This window comes from Entelurus aequoreus, linkage group LG23, assembly GCF_033978785.1.
Source record: "Entelurus aequoreus isolate RoL-2023_Sb linkage group LG23, RoL_Eaeq_v1.1, whole genome shotgun sequence".
NCBI lineage: Eukaryota > Metazoa > Chordata > Actinopteri > Syngnathiformes > Syngnathidae > Entelurus > Entelurus aequoreus.
In genome coordinates this window covers 20,367,484-20,384,816 of record NC_084753.1, presented here as the reverse complement: position 1 = coordinate 20,384,816, position 17,333 = coordinate 20,367,484, and the positions used below count along the sequence as shown (strand labels likewise).

Below are 17,333 nucleotides of genomic sequence, written 5' to 3'. Positions count from 1 at the left end.
ATTAGTCTGTATGCAAATAGTAGTTTCTAATACACTGTAATACTTTTAAACTCATTTCCGTTATGCTTCTCTGCACCATTTTCAGACTTAGTCCTGCTTTTTTCTGTTGCATTAGCTTGACTTTTATTCATGCCACTATCTCAACACACTTCAGTTTCGATTATATAACCTTATGTTTATGCCACTAGCCATGTTATTTTAAGATATTTTATTGTGTATATTATTGCCACTTCCAAGCATGAACTTTAATAGGCATCGGATAGAACAGTGGTACCGCTCATTGTTAACCTCAATGGGCTATGAGTAGGTTTTGATTAACAACGCCAACTACTGGCCAATTCACTTATTGATTTTAGGTCAAGCATCCACAGGTTCTTTTACCATAATCCCTTTGTGTTGGAGTTTATTCGTTGTAAGAAGGGTATTTCACGCGAGGAACTTGGAACCGCTCGTATAGTTGAAAGTGTGGTGGCTCTGAAAAGAGCCGTTGAGGTGGGGAAAGAGGTTATTTATGCTCTCTCGCCGCGAATGCGTCGGGCCAGCTGGATGTCTTTGGGCATGATGGTAACTCTCTTAGCGTGGATGGCGCACAGGTTGGTGTCTTCGAAAAGCCCCACCAGGTAAGCCTCGCTGGACTCCTGCAGCGCCATGATGGCCGAGCTCTGGAAGCGCAGGTCAGTCTTGAAGTCTTGTGCGATTTCCCTCACCAGGCGCTGGAAGGGCAGCTTGCGGATAAGCAGCTCGGTGGACTTCTGGTAGCGACGGATCTCTCGGAGAGCCACGGTACCGGGCCTGTAACGGTGAGGTTTCTTCACACCGCCGGTGGCTGGAGCACTTTTACGGGCAGCCTTCGTGGCCAGCTGCTTCCGTGGAGCTTTGCCGCCAGTGGACTTACGCGCTGTTTGCTTTGTTCTTGCCATTGTGTGTTACACTGAAGTAATGTGAGAAAAGAGTGAGCGAGCGGCCCTTTTTATATCAGGCTTGAGAGCGCTGATTGGTCCATTTGAGTATCACGTGAGCTAGAGCTAACCAATTATTGGAGGAAAAGACAGACTTGAGCCAATCATCAGCGACAATTCTACAGCGACCTCTAACGTTGGGGCGTTGTATGTGCAGTTTCAATACAACATGCCTTAATATGTCTATATAAAACTATTGAATGTTCCAATCAGTGATGGGCAAGATATCTAGAAAATATAGTAAACTAGGCTTGTAATTACACTCGATTAAATTAAGCTCAGCTACAAGGGAAGATATCCCCAGAGAATTGTAGCAATCTACATGACAGTTTACACAGCTGAAGTAGCTTGACATCAACACTATATATATATATATATATATATATATATATATATATATATATATATATATATATATATATATATATATATATATATATATATATATATATATATATATATATTATTTTTTTTTTTTTTTTCTTGCCAAATTTTCAGCCATACGCCTCAGAGAGATGAGAATTTGGGAGCTTGTTTTATGCACATGCAAATCAGTGTCATCCAGCTAGCAAACTGACTTAAAATTAGTCAGTCAAAGAAAATGTAGCTGCATATGGATTCACATATTATTATTTTTTCTTATTATTTTCACATTTGTGGTTAAATGTTCTGACATGTAAAGCAGTGGTTCTTAATCATTTTTTCCCCCACAAAGTATCACCTCAGAAAATACTTGACTCTCCATGTACCACCATAATGACCAACATCAAAATACAGTAGCGTAGTTTTTTTATAAAAAATTTTGGCCTCTGCAACATTAGACACAATTTGATCAGTAACACTGTGTTTGAATATTTAACAGATTATTTGGCGTACCACTAAATGTAGCCTAAACAAAATAATATAGTCAATATTTCAGAATATATCCCAACAATAATTATTAGTGTAAATTTACATTATTTAGTTTCACACAATATCTTATAACTGCTACAAATGATTGATTTCTTGATTTAAAAAAAAAGTCGAATCTTTGGGACGGTTATTTGGGAAGAACGATGAGGGGGTGATTTGTCCAGGGTGTACCCCGCCTACCACCCGAATGCAGCTGAAATAGGCTCCAGCACCCCCCGCGACCCCAAAAGGGACAAGCGGTAGAAAATGGATGGATGGATTGGTCCCCGGGACTCAGTTTGCTTCAAAAGACCATCAACCCCATATCTACACATTACTAGTGATGTGTGGATCAATACTGTAATGTCAATACTAGATCTTTATGCTCAAATATCAATACTTGTGATACTTTAGCTCAGGGGTGTCCAAACTTTTTAAACCAAGTCAAACTGATAATTTTTATGAAAAAAAAAAATGCTAAAAAAATGTCAGCTTTTGTATTATACTTGACTAAGTATAATATCAATACATATTAGAACGTTTCAGTTTTTTCCTCATACTATACAATTGTTTTATACTTGTTTTCTTTTTTTACTGTCCCATGTGAGAAAGAATGATAACACTATTGTGTAACTGCATAACCTTGTGTGTCAGAACTTCTGCCTGTATGAAAATATTAATGTTCACTTACATCAGGGGTCCCCAAACTTTTTGACTCGGGGCCCGCATTGGGTTAAAAAAAATGTGGCCGGGGGCCGGGCTGTGTGTACGTGTATATATATATATATATATATATATATATATATATATATATATATATATATATATATATATATATATATATATATATATATATATATATATATATATTCCTCACGCACTAATTGTCTAAAAGAGTGCACACTTGCCGCTTGCTCGTCCGACACTGCGGCGCGATCGTGATGTCACATTATCGATGGGAAAATGCGTTTTTTGACAATATGATTTGCCAGAGCGGCTAGGAGACCCCGAGAGTAACAAACGGTAGAAAATAGATTAAAAAGGACACATTTTAAAAAAAAACTAAAAAAACCTTGAGACTTCCCGCGGGCCGGATTTTGGAAGCTGGCGGGCCGTAGTTTGGGTACCACTGACTTACGTAGTTAACAGCGTTTATGGTTGTCGTCATTGTAACTTAATTCAGACATTTTTACCATATTATTTTTAAATGAACTAAACTTTTTATCTTGAGTATTTTATTTTTATTCAAGACCTAATATTTTTAGATCAGGGGTGTTTAAACTTTTCCCCACAAGGGCCACATACTGAACCATCAAATGTGGAAGGAAATGTTTGATTTTTATTTAAAAACAAAAAAAATGCTTGAAACTGATTTTTTTTTTTTAGATTGAAAGACAAACTACTTATTAAAGTGAATTTTTTAAATAATTAGTTAAAAAATTCCAGATTTCCTCTTTATATGATTAGTGATTGGGGCGGTATAGCTCGGTAGGTTCCAGGTTCGATCCCCGCTTCTGCCATCCTAGTTAGTGTTGTGTCGTTCGCGAACGATTCGTTCGAAAGAACGAATCTTTTGAGTGAACGTACTGAACCGAATCACTTCATGAACTGATTCGTTCCTTTCTCAGTTCAGTTGAGCTCCGCTGCGACCATGCCGGTATGAGTGGAACTGGCGCATTCTGTGACTCACTGAACCCTCGACGTCGGCGAACGACGCAGCCAATGAGAGGGCGGGGGGAGGGACTGAGCGAACGATTCGTTCACCGCGGATTAACGACATGAATCACTCAGTGAACGACAACGCTCTCGCTCTCTGCTCTGCTCGCCCCAATGCCGCGAGTGATTCTCCCCCCGTCGCGGGGATATGTTTCATGCCATTGGCATCCGTTCTCCATTCATTCTCCAAGCTAACGGCTAATGTTGACTCAAGCCACATGAAAACAAACACACGTCCCCATTATCTCAACACATAAAGTTAAAGAAAATCCGTGCAGGCTGAGCAGCAGCGACGCAAGGGGGAGGGGCGGAGGGTAACGTGTAGGGCAGGCTGTTTTGAGAAGATTTAAAATAAAAATAATAACTAATGTATGTACACATACATAGGCTATTATTTACACAGTTATTGTAACAAAAATACATTTCTCCTTGGGGATCAATTCTGATTAATATTATTATTATTATTATTATTATCCATTCTACTGCAACTGTTGTTGTTGTTTAGTAGCAATCATCATCATTATAATAATGCTGATTTGCAATTAAACTCTACTGCTGCTGCAGAAGTGATTCGGTACACATACTGAACTGGCCACAGTTTGGCGTTGTCAGTCACTGATTCTAGTGATCCGTACTGTCAAAAGAACTGCAGAAGAGATTCGGTACACGTACTGAACTGGCCACCGTGTGGCGTTGTCAGTCACTGATTCTATTGATCCGTACAGTCAAAAGAACTGCAGAAGAGATTCGGTACACGTACTGAACTGGCCACAGTGTGGCGTTGTCAGTCACTGATTCTAGTGATCCGTACAGTCAAAAGAACTGCAGAAGAGATTCGGTACACGTACTGAACTGGCCACCGTGTGGCGTTGTCAGTCACTGAAAATCCGTGATTTTCCCTCAGGGAGTCCTTTGTACAGGTACAAAGGAACCTATTGAAATTGTAAGGTTGATTATTATTCCACAGCTTTGCGCACTATTTTGCCCCCCTTAAAGGGAAACTTCGGTTTTTTTTCAACCTGGGCCCTGTTTTCATAATTTTTTCTGTATATGTGAGTGCTGGATAAAACATTTTTTGAGGTCGCGCCAGTATTGAGCAGGGCAGGCAGCCTCCAGCCCAGCTAACGCTCGTACACAGGGCAACTGGCTCTCGTCAAAATTCGGCCTATAAACATGCATTTTTTTCACACTGACAGGCTCAGATAGTTACAATGAGTGTCCGACAACATACTAGAAAGGAGAAATTAACGTATGTCTCTACCTTTAGCTGGAGATCGCTGTTTGTTGTGAGCTGTGTCCAAATCTCACCACGCTACAAATCTCGTTCCGAAATCTCGCGATAACTCGCGACAAAACACCGGTGGAAAAACAGTTACCTGACTGAGGTGAAGAGAGATGACTCCAGCTAAAGGTAGAGACATACGTTAATTTCTCCTTTCTAGTATGTTGTCGGACACTCATTGTAACTATCTGAGCCTGTCAGTGTGAAAAAAATGCATGTTTATAGGCCGAATTTTGACGAGAGCCAGTTGCCCTGTGTACGAGCGTTAGCTGGGCTGGAGGCTGCCTGCCCTGCTCAATACTGGCGCGACCTCAAAAAATTTTTTATCCAGCACTCACATATACAGAAAAAATTATGAAAACAGGGCCCAGGTTGAAAAAAACCGAAGTTTCCCTTTAACATGCTTCAAAACTCACCAAATTTTATACACACATAGAAAAACTGGGACAGCACACTTTAGTAAAAAAAACCAAACCCCAAAAATCAAAATTGCGCTCTAGCGCCCCCTAGGAAAAAAACAAAAACAAACTGCCTGTAACTCCCACTAGGAAGGTTGTAGAGACATGAAACGAAAACCTGTATGTAGGTCTCACTTAGACCTACAATTCCTAATTTCCCATCCTCGGGCAAAAACCAACAGGAAGTTGGCAATTTCCCCTTCAACACAAAAAATGACTAAAAACACTCGTTTTTGCCTCTTTGAGCTGTAATTTGACCCCCTTAAAATACTTCAAAACTCACCAAAATTTTTACACACATTGGGTCTGGTAGAAATTGCGATCTAAAAAAAAAACTGAATCCCAAAACTCAAAATCGCGCTTTTGCGCAATTTTTGAATAAAACAGAGACAAAACTGCTCCTCAGAGGAAAACACAGACAAAACTGCTTGTAACTTCCGGTAGGAACGTTTTAGAGACATGAAACAAAAACCTCTACGTAGGTCTTACTTAGACCTACATTTCCTAGATTGAAATTTTTCAGCAAAAATCAACAGGAAGTTTGATATCCCCACTTCAAAACAATTTTTTTTTAAAAAGCGGTCACCAAACATCAAACATTATCTCCTCTGAGCGCGTTTGTCGTTTTGGCTTCAAACTACTACAGGAGAGAGATTGAACCCTTCTGATTAAAAGTTGGCGAAAGCGTTTTAATAAGTGCTACGGTTTTGATTTTACGAGACTTCAAAGAAAAGAACCACTGTGCCGCAGCACCTAGGAAAAAAACAGACACAACTTCCTCTAACTCCCAGTACGAATATCGTAGAGACACGAACAAAAACCTCTATGTAGGTCTCACTCAGGACTACCACTGGACAAAAGTATTGGGACACCTAGGACTAGCACCTGCCAATATGCGGACCCGACCAACGCTGCTTGCAGCTTTAATTATTATTATTATTATTATTATCCCTTCTACTGCAACTGTTGTTGTTGTTAGATTAACGCGAGTCCCTACGCAGTGCGCGAATGTCTGCACTGTACTGTCTGTACTACAGATTTTCCTTTTGTTAACTACCTGATTGTACGTCATAATTAATATCATTGACACATACACATCATGAACGTGTATTTGTTGATATAAGTTACATATCCCAATATCTGCTTTATCTTTGAAACTTTCTCTTTTGACATAGTGGGTGGCTCTTAAAAGAGCCGTTGATTATGTAAATTGTGAGTGCAATTTACTTGGAGCTGGTGTACTTGGTGACAGCCTTGGTGCCCTCAGACACAGCGTGCTTAGCCAGCTCGCCGGGCAGCAGGAGACGCACGGCGGTCTGGATCTCCCTGGAAGAGATGGTGGATCTCTTGTTGTAGTGAGCCAGACGAGAAGCCTCAGTAGCGATGCGCTCGAAGATGTCGTTGACGAAGGAGTTCATAATGCTCATGGCCTTGGACGAGATGCCGGTGTCAGGGTGGACCTGCTTCAGCACCTTGTACACGTAGATGGCATAGCTCTCCTTCCTGGCCTTTCTCCTCTTTCCTTTGCCCTTGCCGGCAGCCTTGGTGACGGCTTTCTTGGAGCCCTTCTTGGGCGCAGCCTTGGCTTGTGGTTCAGGCATTGTGATTGGAGATCGACAAGAGAATGATCCGGAAAGATGCCTGTTGTGTTCTTGTAGTAGCGTCATGCAAATTGGACTGTGACAATGCCGTTTGCTGATTGGCTGACATGGTTTTGCTCAGGGAGGCGGTTTTAAAAATGCGCGGTAGTGCAACAGTAATAGTCACGTGATACCCGTTGAAAAGAAACGTGTGGCTGTTTTGATGCTACATTGTGAATGGCAATCAATTTATTCATCCAGGTCATTGTAATCTTCTTGACTTAGATTGGTCAGATCTAGTCTAGTCTAGATGCACAAGGAAATGAATGAAAGAGCCATAAATGCCATCCCTAGTTTTTGTTACACACATACACTTTATCGTTTGAGATTTATTTCTGAATTTTTAAAAAACTCTTCTGCTAGAAAGGTTTTTTTAGGTGAAGGTCAATTCAAAATAATGTTACTGTCAAAGCATGGGGATATGGCACCGCTGTATGTATATTTTTTTTTTACAATGAAAACCAAACAAATTATAGCCAATATTTCAGAAAGATTCCTACCTATAAATAAGTGTGTAATTTTTTTAATGATTTAATTTTACATTGTGTCTTATAACTACTACCAATGATTATTCCCTTGATTAAAAAAAAAAAACACAAAGGCAAGACAGTCTTTTGATCATCCATCTATAGCAAACCTGGGCATTCTGCGGCCCGCGGGCCACATCCGGCCCCTTGTGCGTCCCTGTCCGGCCCGCTTGAGGCCAATCATAAATGACAAAATACATTTAAAAAAGTATCTATGTCGAGTGTGCAATACAGCGGTGCTGCTTTTGTTTTGAAAAGCGTTATTTGTATTACTTCCGTGTGGACGTATGCGCGTGTGTGAGTGAATGTGAACAGCGGCAATCACATATTACAAAATAAAGTTTAAAAAACATCTATGTCGTGCGTGCAATACAACTGTGCTGCTTTTATTTTTAAAAGTGTTATTTATGGGCGTATGTCCGTGTGTAACCTGTAAGCGAAGGTGCACAGCGACAAGTGATGAGACGCTGAAAAGAGAAAAGTTGATGACGAATGCCGTGTTTCCAACAAGACATGGACTCTCAAGTATTTCTTTACAGAAATTAAAGGTAAAGCCGTGTGCTTAATTTGTGGTACACCGGTTGCTGTGTTTAAAGAATATAATTTGAAACGCCACTACACGACGAAGCACGAGGAAAAATACCGGAATCTGTCTGATGAATCGCGGGCAAGAGAGGCTGATGCGTTGATGGTAAAACTGCAAACCCAACAAGGACTTTTTGCCATATTTCACACCCCCAGAGATGCAGCAGTCAGGACAAGTTTCGTCATTTCTCACAAAATCGCCAGAAAAAGTAAGGCGTTTTTTGACGGAGAGTTTATTGGACTCTGTTGCGCTGATAATGCCCGGAGACTTTGGATGAGAGCTGTAATGTACGTGACACCGCCCAGCTGCTCACCTTCTTACGTGGGATAACTACAGACTTTCACACCCCAAAGGAGCTGGCAGCCATGCAGTCAATTAAAGAGACAACCACAGGTAATGACTTGTTCACATAGGTAAATGCGTGTTTGGACATGTTAGGACTGAAATGGGACAAGCTGGCAGGTGTGACAATCCAATCCAATCCACTTTATTTATATAGCACATTTAAACAACAAAATGCTTCCAAAGTGCTGCTCAACAATATTAAGAACAATATTCAAATATTATCCGTAGCTCCACCAACAATGACTGAATAAAAACAAAAAATAATTACATATACAACCAATATAAAAACAATATAAAATAAATATGATTAAAAACGATTTTTAACAGATGGTTGTCCAAATCTGACTGGGAAAAATGTTGGATAATGCAGGATAAAGTCACAGAAATTAACCCTGTTCAGAAATTGACATTTTTGCATTGTATTATACATCAGGAAGTGTTGTGTAAGACAGTGTTAAAAAATAAAACCATCAAAAGCAATCTGCTTTTGTGTAAAGTTAAGTTAGGTTAAATGAAATTATTATTATTTATCTTATGGTATATCAAAAATAATATTGAGCAAAATTTAATTGAAATATTGTCAGTGTGGCCCTCCACCAGTGCTCGGGTTGCTTATGCGGCCCCCGGTAAAAATTAATTGCCCACCCCGGATCTATAGACATCACAGTCAACAATGTGATGTCTGTGAACGAGTCAAGTCTTTTGAACGGCTCTTTTAAATGAATGATGAGAAGTTGAGAACTGATTTGCAGTTAGTAGATATAACCCAGGCATGTTTGGATGCCCAACGGCTTATCTGTCCCACAATGGCGATATAGCGATCTCATTCAGTTTGCTAATTGTGTGTTAATATTATTAGTTGCATGAAGAGCCAACAGGCAGAGAGAGACAAGCGTGTTGGGCAACAACTACAACTGTTGCTGTGGATATATTAACTGAATAGAGACTGCGGTTCATCAAGACAAAGTTACATTTATCTTTGTCATAATAGTAGAATCAATACAGTTACGGTTAAAGTTGTGCCAGTAAATGCCAGTACTTGTTACATTACGAGCAAGTCCCTTCGCACGCACCTTGTGACGGTTGACTGACCGCAAGACTTGTGCAATCCCAATCGAACAATGTTCTACGCATGCGCTCTAGCTGAGTGAATTAAGTGGTGTGTGTGTGGGGGGGGGGAGCAAGCATCAGCATGCAGTAACCTTGTGCAAGCTTCAGCACATTTTTTATGTGGAACGAATTGATTCCCTTTGTGAGTGACACACAGGAATCAGTCAGTATAACGAACCACGTTCACCATTTCTAATATACAGGTTATTTTGAATGTGTATTTCATTAGATATACAATTAATTTGATAACTGCTTTGGGCAACAATAGTCCTTATGGGATCAGATGATTCAGATAGTTAGCACAGATCCAATAATTTGGTCAAAAAATCCATATTGTTGGTTCATGGCAGCATAGTGACCTTACAGGGAGTAGAAAAGTTGAAAGCATAGCCAGAAACGTGAACCTTCAGTAAAAGTGGGTGGCTCTTAAAAGAGCCGTTAGGTGTGTAAATCAAGAGATCGATTTACTTGGAGCTGGTGTACTTTGTGACAGCCTTGGTGCCCTCAGACACAGCATGTTTAGCCAGCTCGCCGGGCAGCAGGAGACGCACGGCGGTCTGGATCTCCCTGGAAGAGATGGTGGATCTCTTGTTGTAGTGAGCCAGACGAGAAGCCTCAGTAGCGATGCGCTCGAAGATGTCGTTGACGAAGGAGTTCATGATGCTCATAGCCTTGGACGAGATGCCGGTGTCAGGGTGGACCTGCTTCAGCACCTTGTACACGTAGATGGCATAGCTCTCCTTCCTGGCCTTTCTCCTCTTTCCTTTGCCCTTGCCGGCAGCCTTGGTGACGGCTTTCTTGGAGCCCTTCTTGGGCGCAGCCTTGGCTTGTGGTTCAGGCATTGTATTTGAGATTTTGACAAGCGAATGACCCCGGAAGATGCCTGTTGTGTTCTTGTAGTAGCGTCATGCAAATTTGACTGTGACAATGCCGTTTGCTGATTGGCTGACGTGGTTTGCACTGGGAGGCGGTTTTAAAAATGCGCGGTAGTGCAACAGTAATAGTCACGTGATACCCGTTGAAAAGAAACGTGTGGCTGTTTTGATGCTATGTGAATGGCAAGCAATTTATTCATCCCGGTCATTGTAATCTTATAGACTTAGATTGGTCAGATCTAGTTTAGTCTAGATGCACAAGGAAATGAATTAGGATCAAGGAAAACAGAGTGCACTCTAGTTTTTAAACCAGATCTGACCAATGCTAAGTCTGTGAGCACGAACTGATGAAGCTTATTCGGATGAGAGGCGAAACGTCTTCTAAGACAAACCAAACAGTCCAGTTGCGACCGATTAAATGCCCTGAGATAAGCAATTAAATAGCTTTATAATGCAGATACATCAGTGCATAGATGTTTATGCACTGATGTACATAAAGACAAAGACTAGTGTTGTCCCGAAACCAATATTGTGGTACCGGAACCAAAATTATTTTAAAACTTTTCGGTAAACATATGTTTCTTATTGCAAGCTCGTCCTTAAATAGAATAGTGAACATACTAGACAACTTGTCTTTTAGTAGTAAGTAAACAAACAAAGGCTCCTAATTTAGCTGCTGACGTATGCAGTAACATATTGTGTCATTTATCATTCTATTATTATTATATATATTATTATTATCTCAACATTATTAAGGACAACTTGGTAGAAAATAAATTATTAATCTACTTGTTCATTTAATAGAATATAATAGAAAGTACTTTATTGATCCCTGGGGGAAATTCAGCACCACAGTTTGCTCAAAGTAGACACGAATGATAATAAATAATATAATATATATAATACAATATTACTAATATATTCATTTACTGTTATTGATATCTGCGTATTTTCTCTTTTAACATGTTCTATCTAAACTTCTGTTAAAATGTAACAATCATTTAATCTTTTGTTGTTTGATACTTTACATTAGTTTAGGATGATACCACAAATTTGGCTATCAATCTGATACCAAGTCGTTACAGGATCATACATTGGTCATATTCAAAGTCCTCATGTGTCCAGGGACATTTTTCCTGAGTTTATAAACATATATATATTTTTTTTAAATGAAAGATGTGATGGCAAAAAATATTAACGTAATCATAGCAGTATCGACTAGATATGCTACTGTACTTGGTATCCTTACAGTGGATGTCAGGTGTAGATCCACCAATGGCGTTTGTTTACATTTTGACGCTGGTGAGCTACGGTGTGTAGAAAAGCATGTTTAGCTATTCCTTGTCTTGCAGGGATGATACTTGTAAGAAACTTACTTTATTTGTCGCCATGGAGGCGAGGATTAGTGATTTAGAAGTAGCTAAAACACTGCCGACTGGGGCTGGACTTTAGCCACTAGCTAGCTAGCTAGCCATGTTTTAAAGCACCTCTTACTGAGGGCATTTCAGTGTTATAACTTCACCTTTATCTATAGTTTTTAAGCCAAAATGCATCCGTTCACCCTTTTCTGTCTACACACTGCTTGTTAGTACTCCGTGATTGTGCGCTGCCGAACATGCTCGCCTGCTCATAAACCAGCAATGACAACGTGACGACGATGCGTTCAGGTTTCCTTCCACCTCCCAAGACATGCACCTGGGGATAGACTGATTAGCAACACTAAATTAACCCGAGTGTGTGAATGTTGTCTATGTGTTGGCCCTGCGATAAGTTGGCGACTTGTCCAGGTTGTGCCGCTGAAATAGACTCAAGCCACCCCCCGCCACCTCGAGAGGGACAAGCGAACGTTGAGAACTGATTTGTAGTTAGTAGAAATAACCCAGGCATGTTTGGATGCCCAACGGCTTATTTGTCCCACAATGGCGATATAGCGATCTCATTCAGTTTGCTAATTTTGCGTTAATATTTTTAGTTGCATGAAGAGCCAACAGGCAGAGAGGGACAAGCGTGTTGGGCAACAACTACAACTGTTGCTGTGGATATATTAACTGAATAGAGACTGCGGTTCATCAAGACAAAGTTACATTTATCTTTGTCATAATTGTAGAATCAATACAGTTACGGTTAAAGTTGTGCCAGTAAATGCCAGTACTTGTTACATTACGTGCAAGTCCCTTCGCACGCACCTTGTGACGGTTGACTGACCGCAAGACTTGTGCAATCCCAATCGAACAATGTTCTACGCATGCGCTATAGCTGAGTGAATTAAGTGGTGTGTGTGTGTGTGTGTGGGGGGGGGGGGGGGGGGGGGGGGCAAGCATCAGCATGCAGTAACCTTGTGCAAGCTTCAGCACGTGTTTTATGTGGAATGAAACGATTCCCTTTGGTGAGTGACACACAGGAATCAGTCAGTATAACGAACCACGTTCACCATTTCTAATATACAGGTTATTTTGAATGTGTATTTCATAAGATATACAATTGATTTGATAACTGCTTTGAGCAACAATAGTCCTTATGGGATCAGATTATTCAAATAGTTAGCACAGATCCAATAATTTGGTCAAAAAAATCCATATCGTTGGTTCATGGGAGCATAGTGACCTTATACAGGGAGTAGAACACTTGAAGGATAGGCAGAAACGTGAACCTTCAGTAAAAGTGGGTGGCTCTTATAAGAGCCGTTAGGTGTGTAAATCAAGAGATCGATTTACTTGGAGCTGGTGTACTTGGTGACAGCCTTGGTGCCCTCAGACACAGCATGTTTAGCCAGCTCGCCGGGCAGCAGGAGACGCACGGCGGTCTGGATCTCCCTGGAAGAGATGGTGGATCTCTTGTTGTAGTGAGCCAGACGAGAAGCCTCAGTAGCGATGCGCTCGAAGATGTCGTTGACGAAGGAGTTCATGATGCTCATGGCCTTGGACGAGATGCCGGTGTCAGGGTGGACCTGCTTCAGCACCTTGTACACGTAGATGGCATAGCTCTCCTTCCTGGCCTTTCTCCTCTTTCCTTTGCCCTTGCCGGCAGCCTTGGTGACGGCTTTCTTGGAACCCTTCTTGGGCGCAGCCTTGGCTTGTGGTTCAGGCATTGTGATTGAGATTTCGGCAAGCGAATGACCCCGGAAGGTGCCTGTTGTGCTCTTGTAGTAATGTTATGCAAATTTGACTGTGACAACGCCGTTTGCTGATTGGCTGACATAGTTTCGCATTGGTAGGCGGTTTTAAAAATGCGCGGCAGTGCAACAACATAGTCACGTGATACCCGTTGAACAGAAATGTGTGGCCGTTTTGGTTCTAAATTTGACAAAAGTCTTCAAATGCAGCTATATGTCAAGCAATGATGTACATAAATATATAGACATACAGGTTGTTGTTGTTTTTTTGTTACAATAATTTCAATTCATTTAATGGCATATGTTTTAGGAAAGTAAAGCTTAAAGTAAGATTGACTAAAATGTTCAAATAGGCTCGAGCAGTTTCCAAACTATTCCAGGAAGTCGGTTTACTGATTTCAGCCAGAAAACCCCACACTTTGCTGTTCTCAGTCATTTGAGCTGTCATTTTTTAAATAAGATAACTGGCAATAAAATGAGTCACTCAATATTACAAAACAGCAAGTGTGTCCTTTTATTGTTAGCTGATTGGATACACTGCATATAATGTTGAACATTAATGAGATACGCATTTAGTGCAGAACAACACTGTTATCTGTTTTGTCCTGTGATTTTATATGACAGAAGGGATTTATGGCTTTTTGAAGGGAGCCGGATGTTGTGGAAACGTTGAGCTGTTCAAAAGACTGGCTAGTTGTAATGTTTTTTGTTTGTTTTTTTGTTTTTCAGTGTCATATCCTCATGCATTGGCAATGGTATCACTATCTCCAATGTTCCCTAACTGAGATTTCTGTAGCATTTTAATACAGATAAAAACACACGTAAGAATACAATGCGTATGCTAATAAAAGTGCTCATTAAATTCGAATAAAAAATAGGGTATAGTAAAAATGTAAATACAAACTTGTACAACTTTATCTAATTTGTACACTTGACCTATATCAGAACAAACCATAAAATGAATCTATTTTTTTTTTGTTTAAATTTGATTAAAGTAATTGAAATCAACATTTAGCACTATTTTTTGCAAATCATTTCTCAAATCATCTAGATAGCTGTCCAAAAAGACTTGATATGTCTCATCAACAATTAACCTTATTAGTATTAATTACAATTAACCTAGTTATTAACTTGGTAGCGACAGATTCAAGATAGACTAAAATAGTTTAGAATGAAGGGGTAGGTTTGACGAGTGAAACAGTCCTTGGTGGGGTGTTTTTCACTGCTGGACTCTAGAAAAAAGAAATGTCTCCTTGGGGATCAATTCTGATTCATATTATTATTATTATTATTATCCATTCTACTGCAACTGTTGTTGTTGTTTTTAGTAGCTAGTCATCATCATTATAATAATGCTGATTTGCAATTAAACTCTACTGCTGCTGCAAGAAGTGATCGGTACACGTACTGAACTGGCCAGAGTGTGTTGTCAGTCACTGATTCTAGTGATCCGTACTGTCAAAGAAGAAACTGCAGAAGAGATTCGGTACACGTAATGAACTGCGGCTCACAGTGTGGCGTTGTCAGTCACTGATTCGTACAGTCAAAAGAACTGCCGATCCATGAAAACAAGCCACATGAAAACAAAATGAAGAGTAGACTAGTAGAGGAGACAGAAAGAAGGGGCGGGGTGGTAAAGTGTAAGCAGGCTGTTTTGAGAAGATTTAAAATAAAAAATAATAACTAATGTATGTACACATACATGGGCTATTATTTACAGTTATTGTAACAAAAATAAATGTCTCCTTGGGGATCAATTCTGATTCATATTATTATTATTATTATCCCTTCTACTGCAACTGTTGTCGTTGTTAGATTAACGCGAGTCCCTACGCAGTGCGCGAATGTCTGTACTACGCACGCACTCCCACCCCCCATTTTTTTGGGGGGGGGGGTTGGGGGGTTGATTCGGTGAACGAATATTTTGAACGAATCAATTTAAGGAACTGATTCTAGTGATTCAGTACAGTCAAAAGAACTGCCGATCTCACTAACTGGTGGTACCAGTATTTGGGTCAGTAAGTGCAACATATACATTAATGAATGCGAAACGTAAACATGCTCTAGTAGATTAATTGCGTGGCCCTTAAAAGGGCCGTTTGTTATCTTGATGTATAGGCAGACCTTAACCTCCAAAGCCGTACAAAGTACGCCCTTGCCTCTTGAGCGCGTACACAACATCCATGGCGGTCACAGTCTTCCTCTTGGCGTGCTCGGTGTAAGTCACCGCATCACGGATGACATTCTCCAGGAACACTTTCAGGACACCACGAGTCTCCTCGTAGATCAAGCCAGAGATACGCTTCACACCTCCGCGGCGCGCCAGGCGGCGGATTGCGGGCTTGGTGATACCCTGGATGTTATCACGGAGGACTTTGCGATGACGCTTGGCGCCTCCTTTTCCCAGACCTTTGCCTCCTTTGCCTCTTCCAGACATGTTGATAGATGATAGTAAAATGTGTGAGTGACTAAGCAAGCAGTTGAGCGGCCAACTTATCACATAACTGCGGACCTTAGAGAAGACTACTAAGGTAATGTGGGATAGGCGGTCCTTGAGTGATCAGCCCTCCCCCATGACGTCACTAGGAAGAATGATCTATTTCAGTATGCATTGTGTATTAACTTTGATTGAAATGTTGCAGTTAGTCATATAACCAACAAGAATGTTGCCATGTACATGATTGTATCACAGCAGATTACCATGAAAATGATAAATTAAATGATAAATGGGTTATACTTGTATAGCGCTTTTCTACCTTCAAGGTACTCAAAGCGCTTTGACAGTATTTCCACATTTACCCATTCACACACACATTCACACACTGATGGCGGGAGCTGCCATGCAAACAGTTTCCATTTCCTGATCACTTTAATTGTTGGCTTTTGGGAGTTCCTCCTAATTATTAGTTTAATGCAAACCAAATAAAGTTCAAGTACCCATGATTGTCACACACTAGGTGTGGCGAAATTATTCTCTGCATTTGACCCATCACCCTTGATCACCCCCTGGGAGGTGAGGGGAGCAGTGAGCAGCACTTGATTTAACCCCCAATTCCAACCCTAGATGCTGAGTGCCAGGCAGGGAGGTAACGGGTCCCATTTTTACAGTCTTTGGTATGACTCGGCCGGGGTTTGAACTCACGACCTACCGATCTCAGGGCGGACACTCTAACCACAAGGTCACTGAGCAGGTGGATCAAATCAAGTCAATCCTAATTTTGGAATACACACACACATTATCATCCATCCATTATATCCATCCATCCCTTTTCTACCGCTTGAACCCTTTTTGGAGTCGCGGGAGGGGCTGCTGGAGCCTATTTCAGCTGCATTAGGGCGGAAGGCGGGGTACACCCTGGACAAGTCGCCACCTCATCGCAGGGCTAACAGCAGATAGACAGACAACATTCACACTCACATTCACACACTGGGGGCCAATTTAGTGTTGTCAATCAACCTATCCCCAGGTGCATGTCTTTGGAGGTGGGAGGAAGCCGGACTACCCGGAGGGAAACCCACGCAGTCACGGTGAGAACATGCAAACTCCACACAGAAAGATCCCAAGCCGGACTACTCAGGACATTTGTATTGTGAGGCACATTCACTAACCCCCTGTGCAACCGTGCTGCCCCATCCATTATAGACTTGTGAAAATTGATTTTACACATTAAAAATAATTCTGTATTTATGAGTTTTTGGAAATATCGTCAACAAATGTAAAATATGACATGCTGGTCAAACCGTTTTCAATAAGATAAAAATCATTTTGGTTTTTCTTATTGCAATGATATAGCAAACAATACATTATATATATATTTTTAATATTGCTTCT

General features: G+C 40.7%; 4 protein-coding genes across 4 annotated transcripts; all 4 read right to left on the bottom strand.

Annotated features, from left to right (window-relative positions):
* Positions 1 to 6,529: 6,529 nt before the first annotated feature.
* Positions 6,530 to 6,928, bottom strand: LOC133640504 (histone H2B 1/2-like). Its single transcript, XM_062033957.1, has one exon. The coding sequence runs from the start codon at positions 6,905 to 6,907 to the stop codon at positions 6,530 to 6,532; it is 378 nt and encodes a 125-aa protein (XP_061889941.1). The 5' UTR covers positions 6,908 to 6,928.
* Positions 6,929 to 9,954: 3,026 nt separating this feature from the next.
* On the bottom strand, positions 9,955 to 10,359 carry LOC133640505 (histone H2B 1/2-like). Its single transcript, XM_062033958.1, has one exon. It carries the CDS (start codon positions 10,354 to 10,356, stop codon positions 9,979 to 9,981), a length of 378 nt encoding a protein of 125 aa, XP_061889942.1. The 5' UTR covers positions 10,357 to 10,359; the 3' UTR covers positions 9,955 to 9,978.
* A 2,646-nt stretch (positions 10,360 to 13,005) lies between these two features.
* LOC133640499 (histone H2B 1/2-like) lies at positions 13,006 to 13,482 on the bottom strand. The gene has a single exon (XM_062033953.1). It carries the CDS (start codon positions 13,475 to 13,477, stop codon positions 13,100 to 13,102), a length of 378 nt encoding a protein of 125 aa, XP_061889937.1. The 5' UTR covers positions 13,478 to 13,482; the 3' UTR covers positions 13,006 to 13,099.
* Positions 13,483 to 15,612: 2,130 nt separating this feature from the next.
* LOC133640501 (histone H4) lies at positions 15,613 to 15,952 on the bottom strand. Its single transcript, XM_062033955.1, has one exon. The coding sequence runs from the start codon at positions 15,936 to 15,938 to the stop codon at positions 15,627 to 15,629; it is 312 nt and encodes a 103-aa protein (XP_061889939.1). The 5' UTR covers positions 15,939 to 15,952; the 3' UTR covers positions 15,613 to 15,626.
* Between the last annotated feature and the right edge of the window lie 1,381 nt (positions 15,953 to 17,333).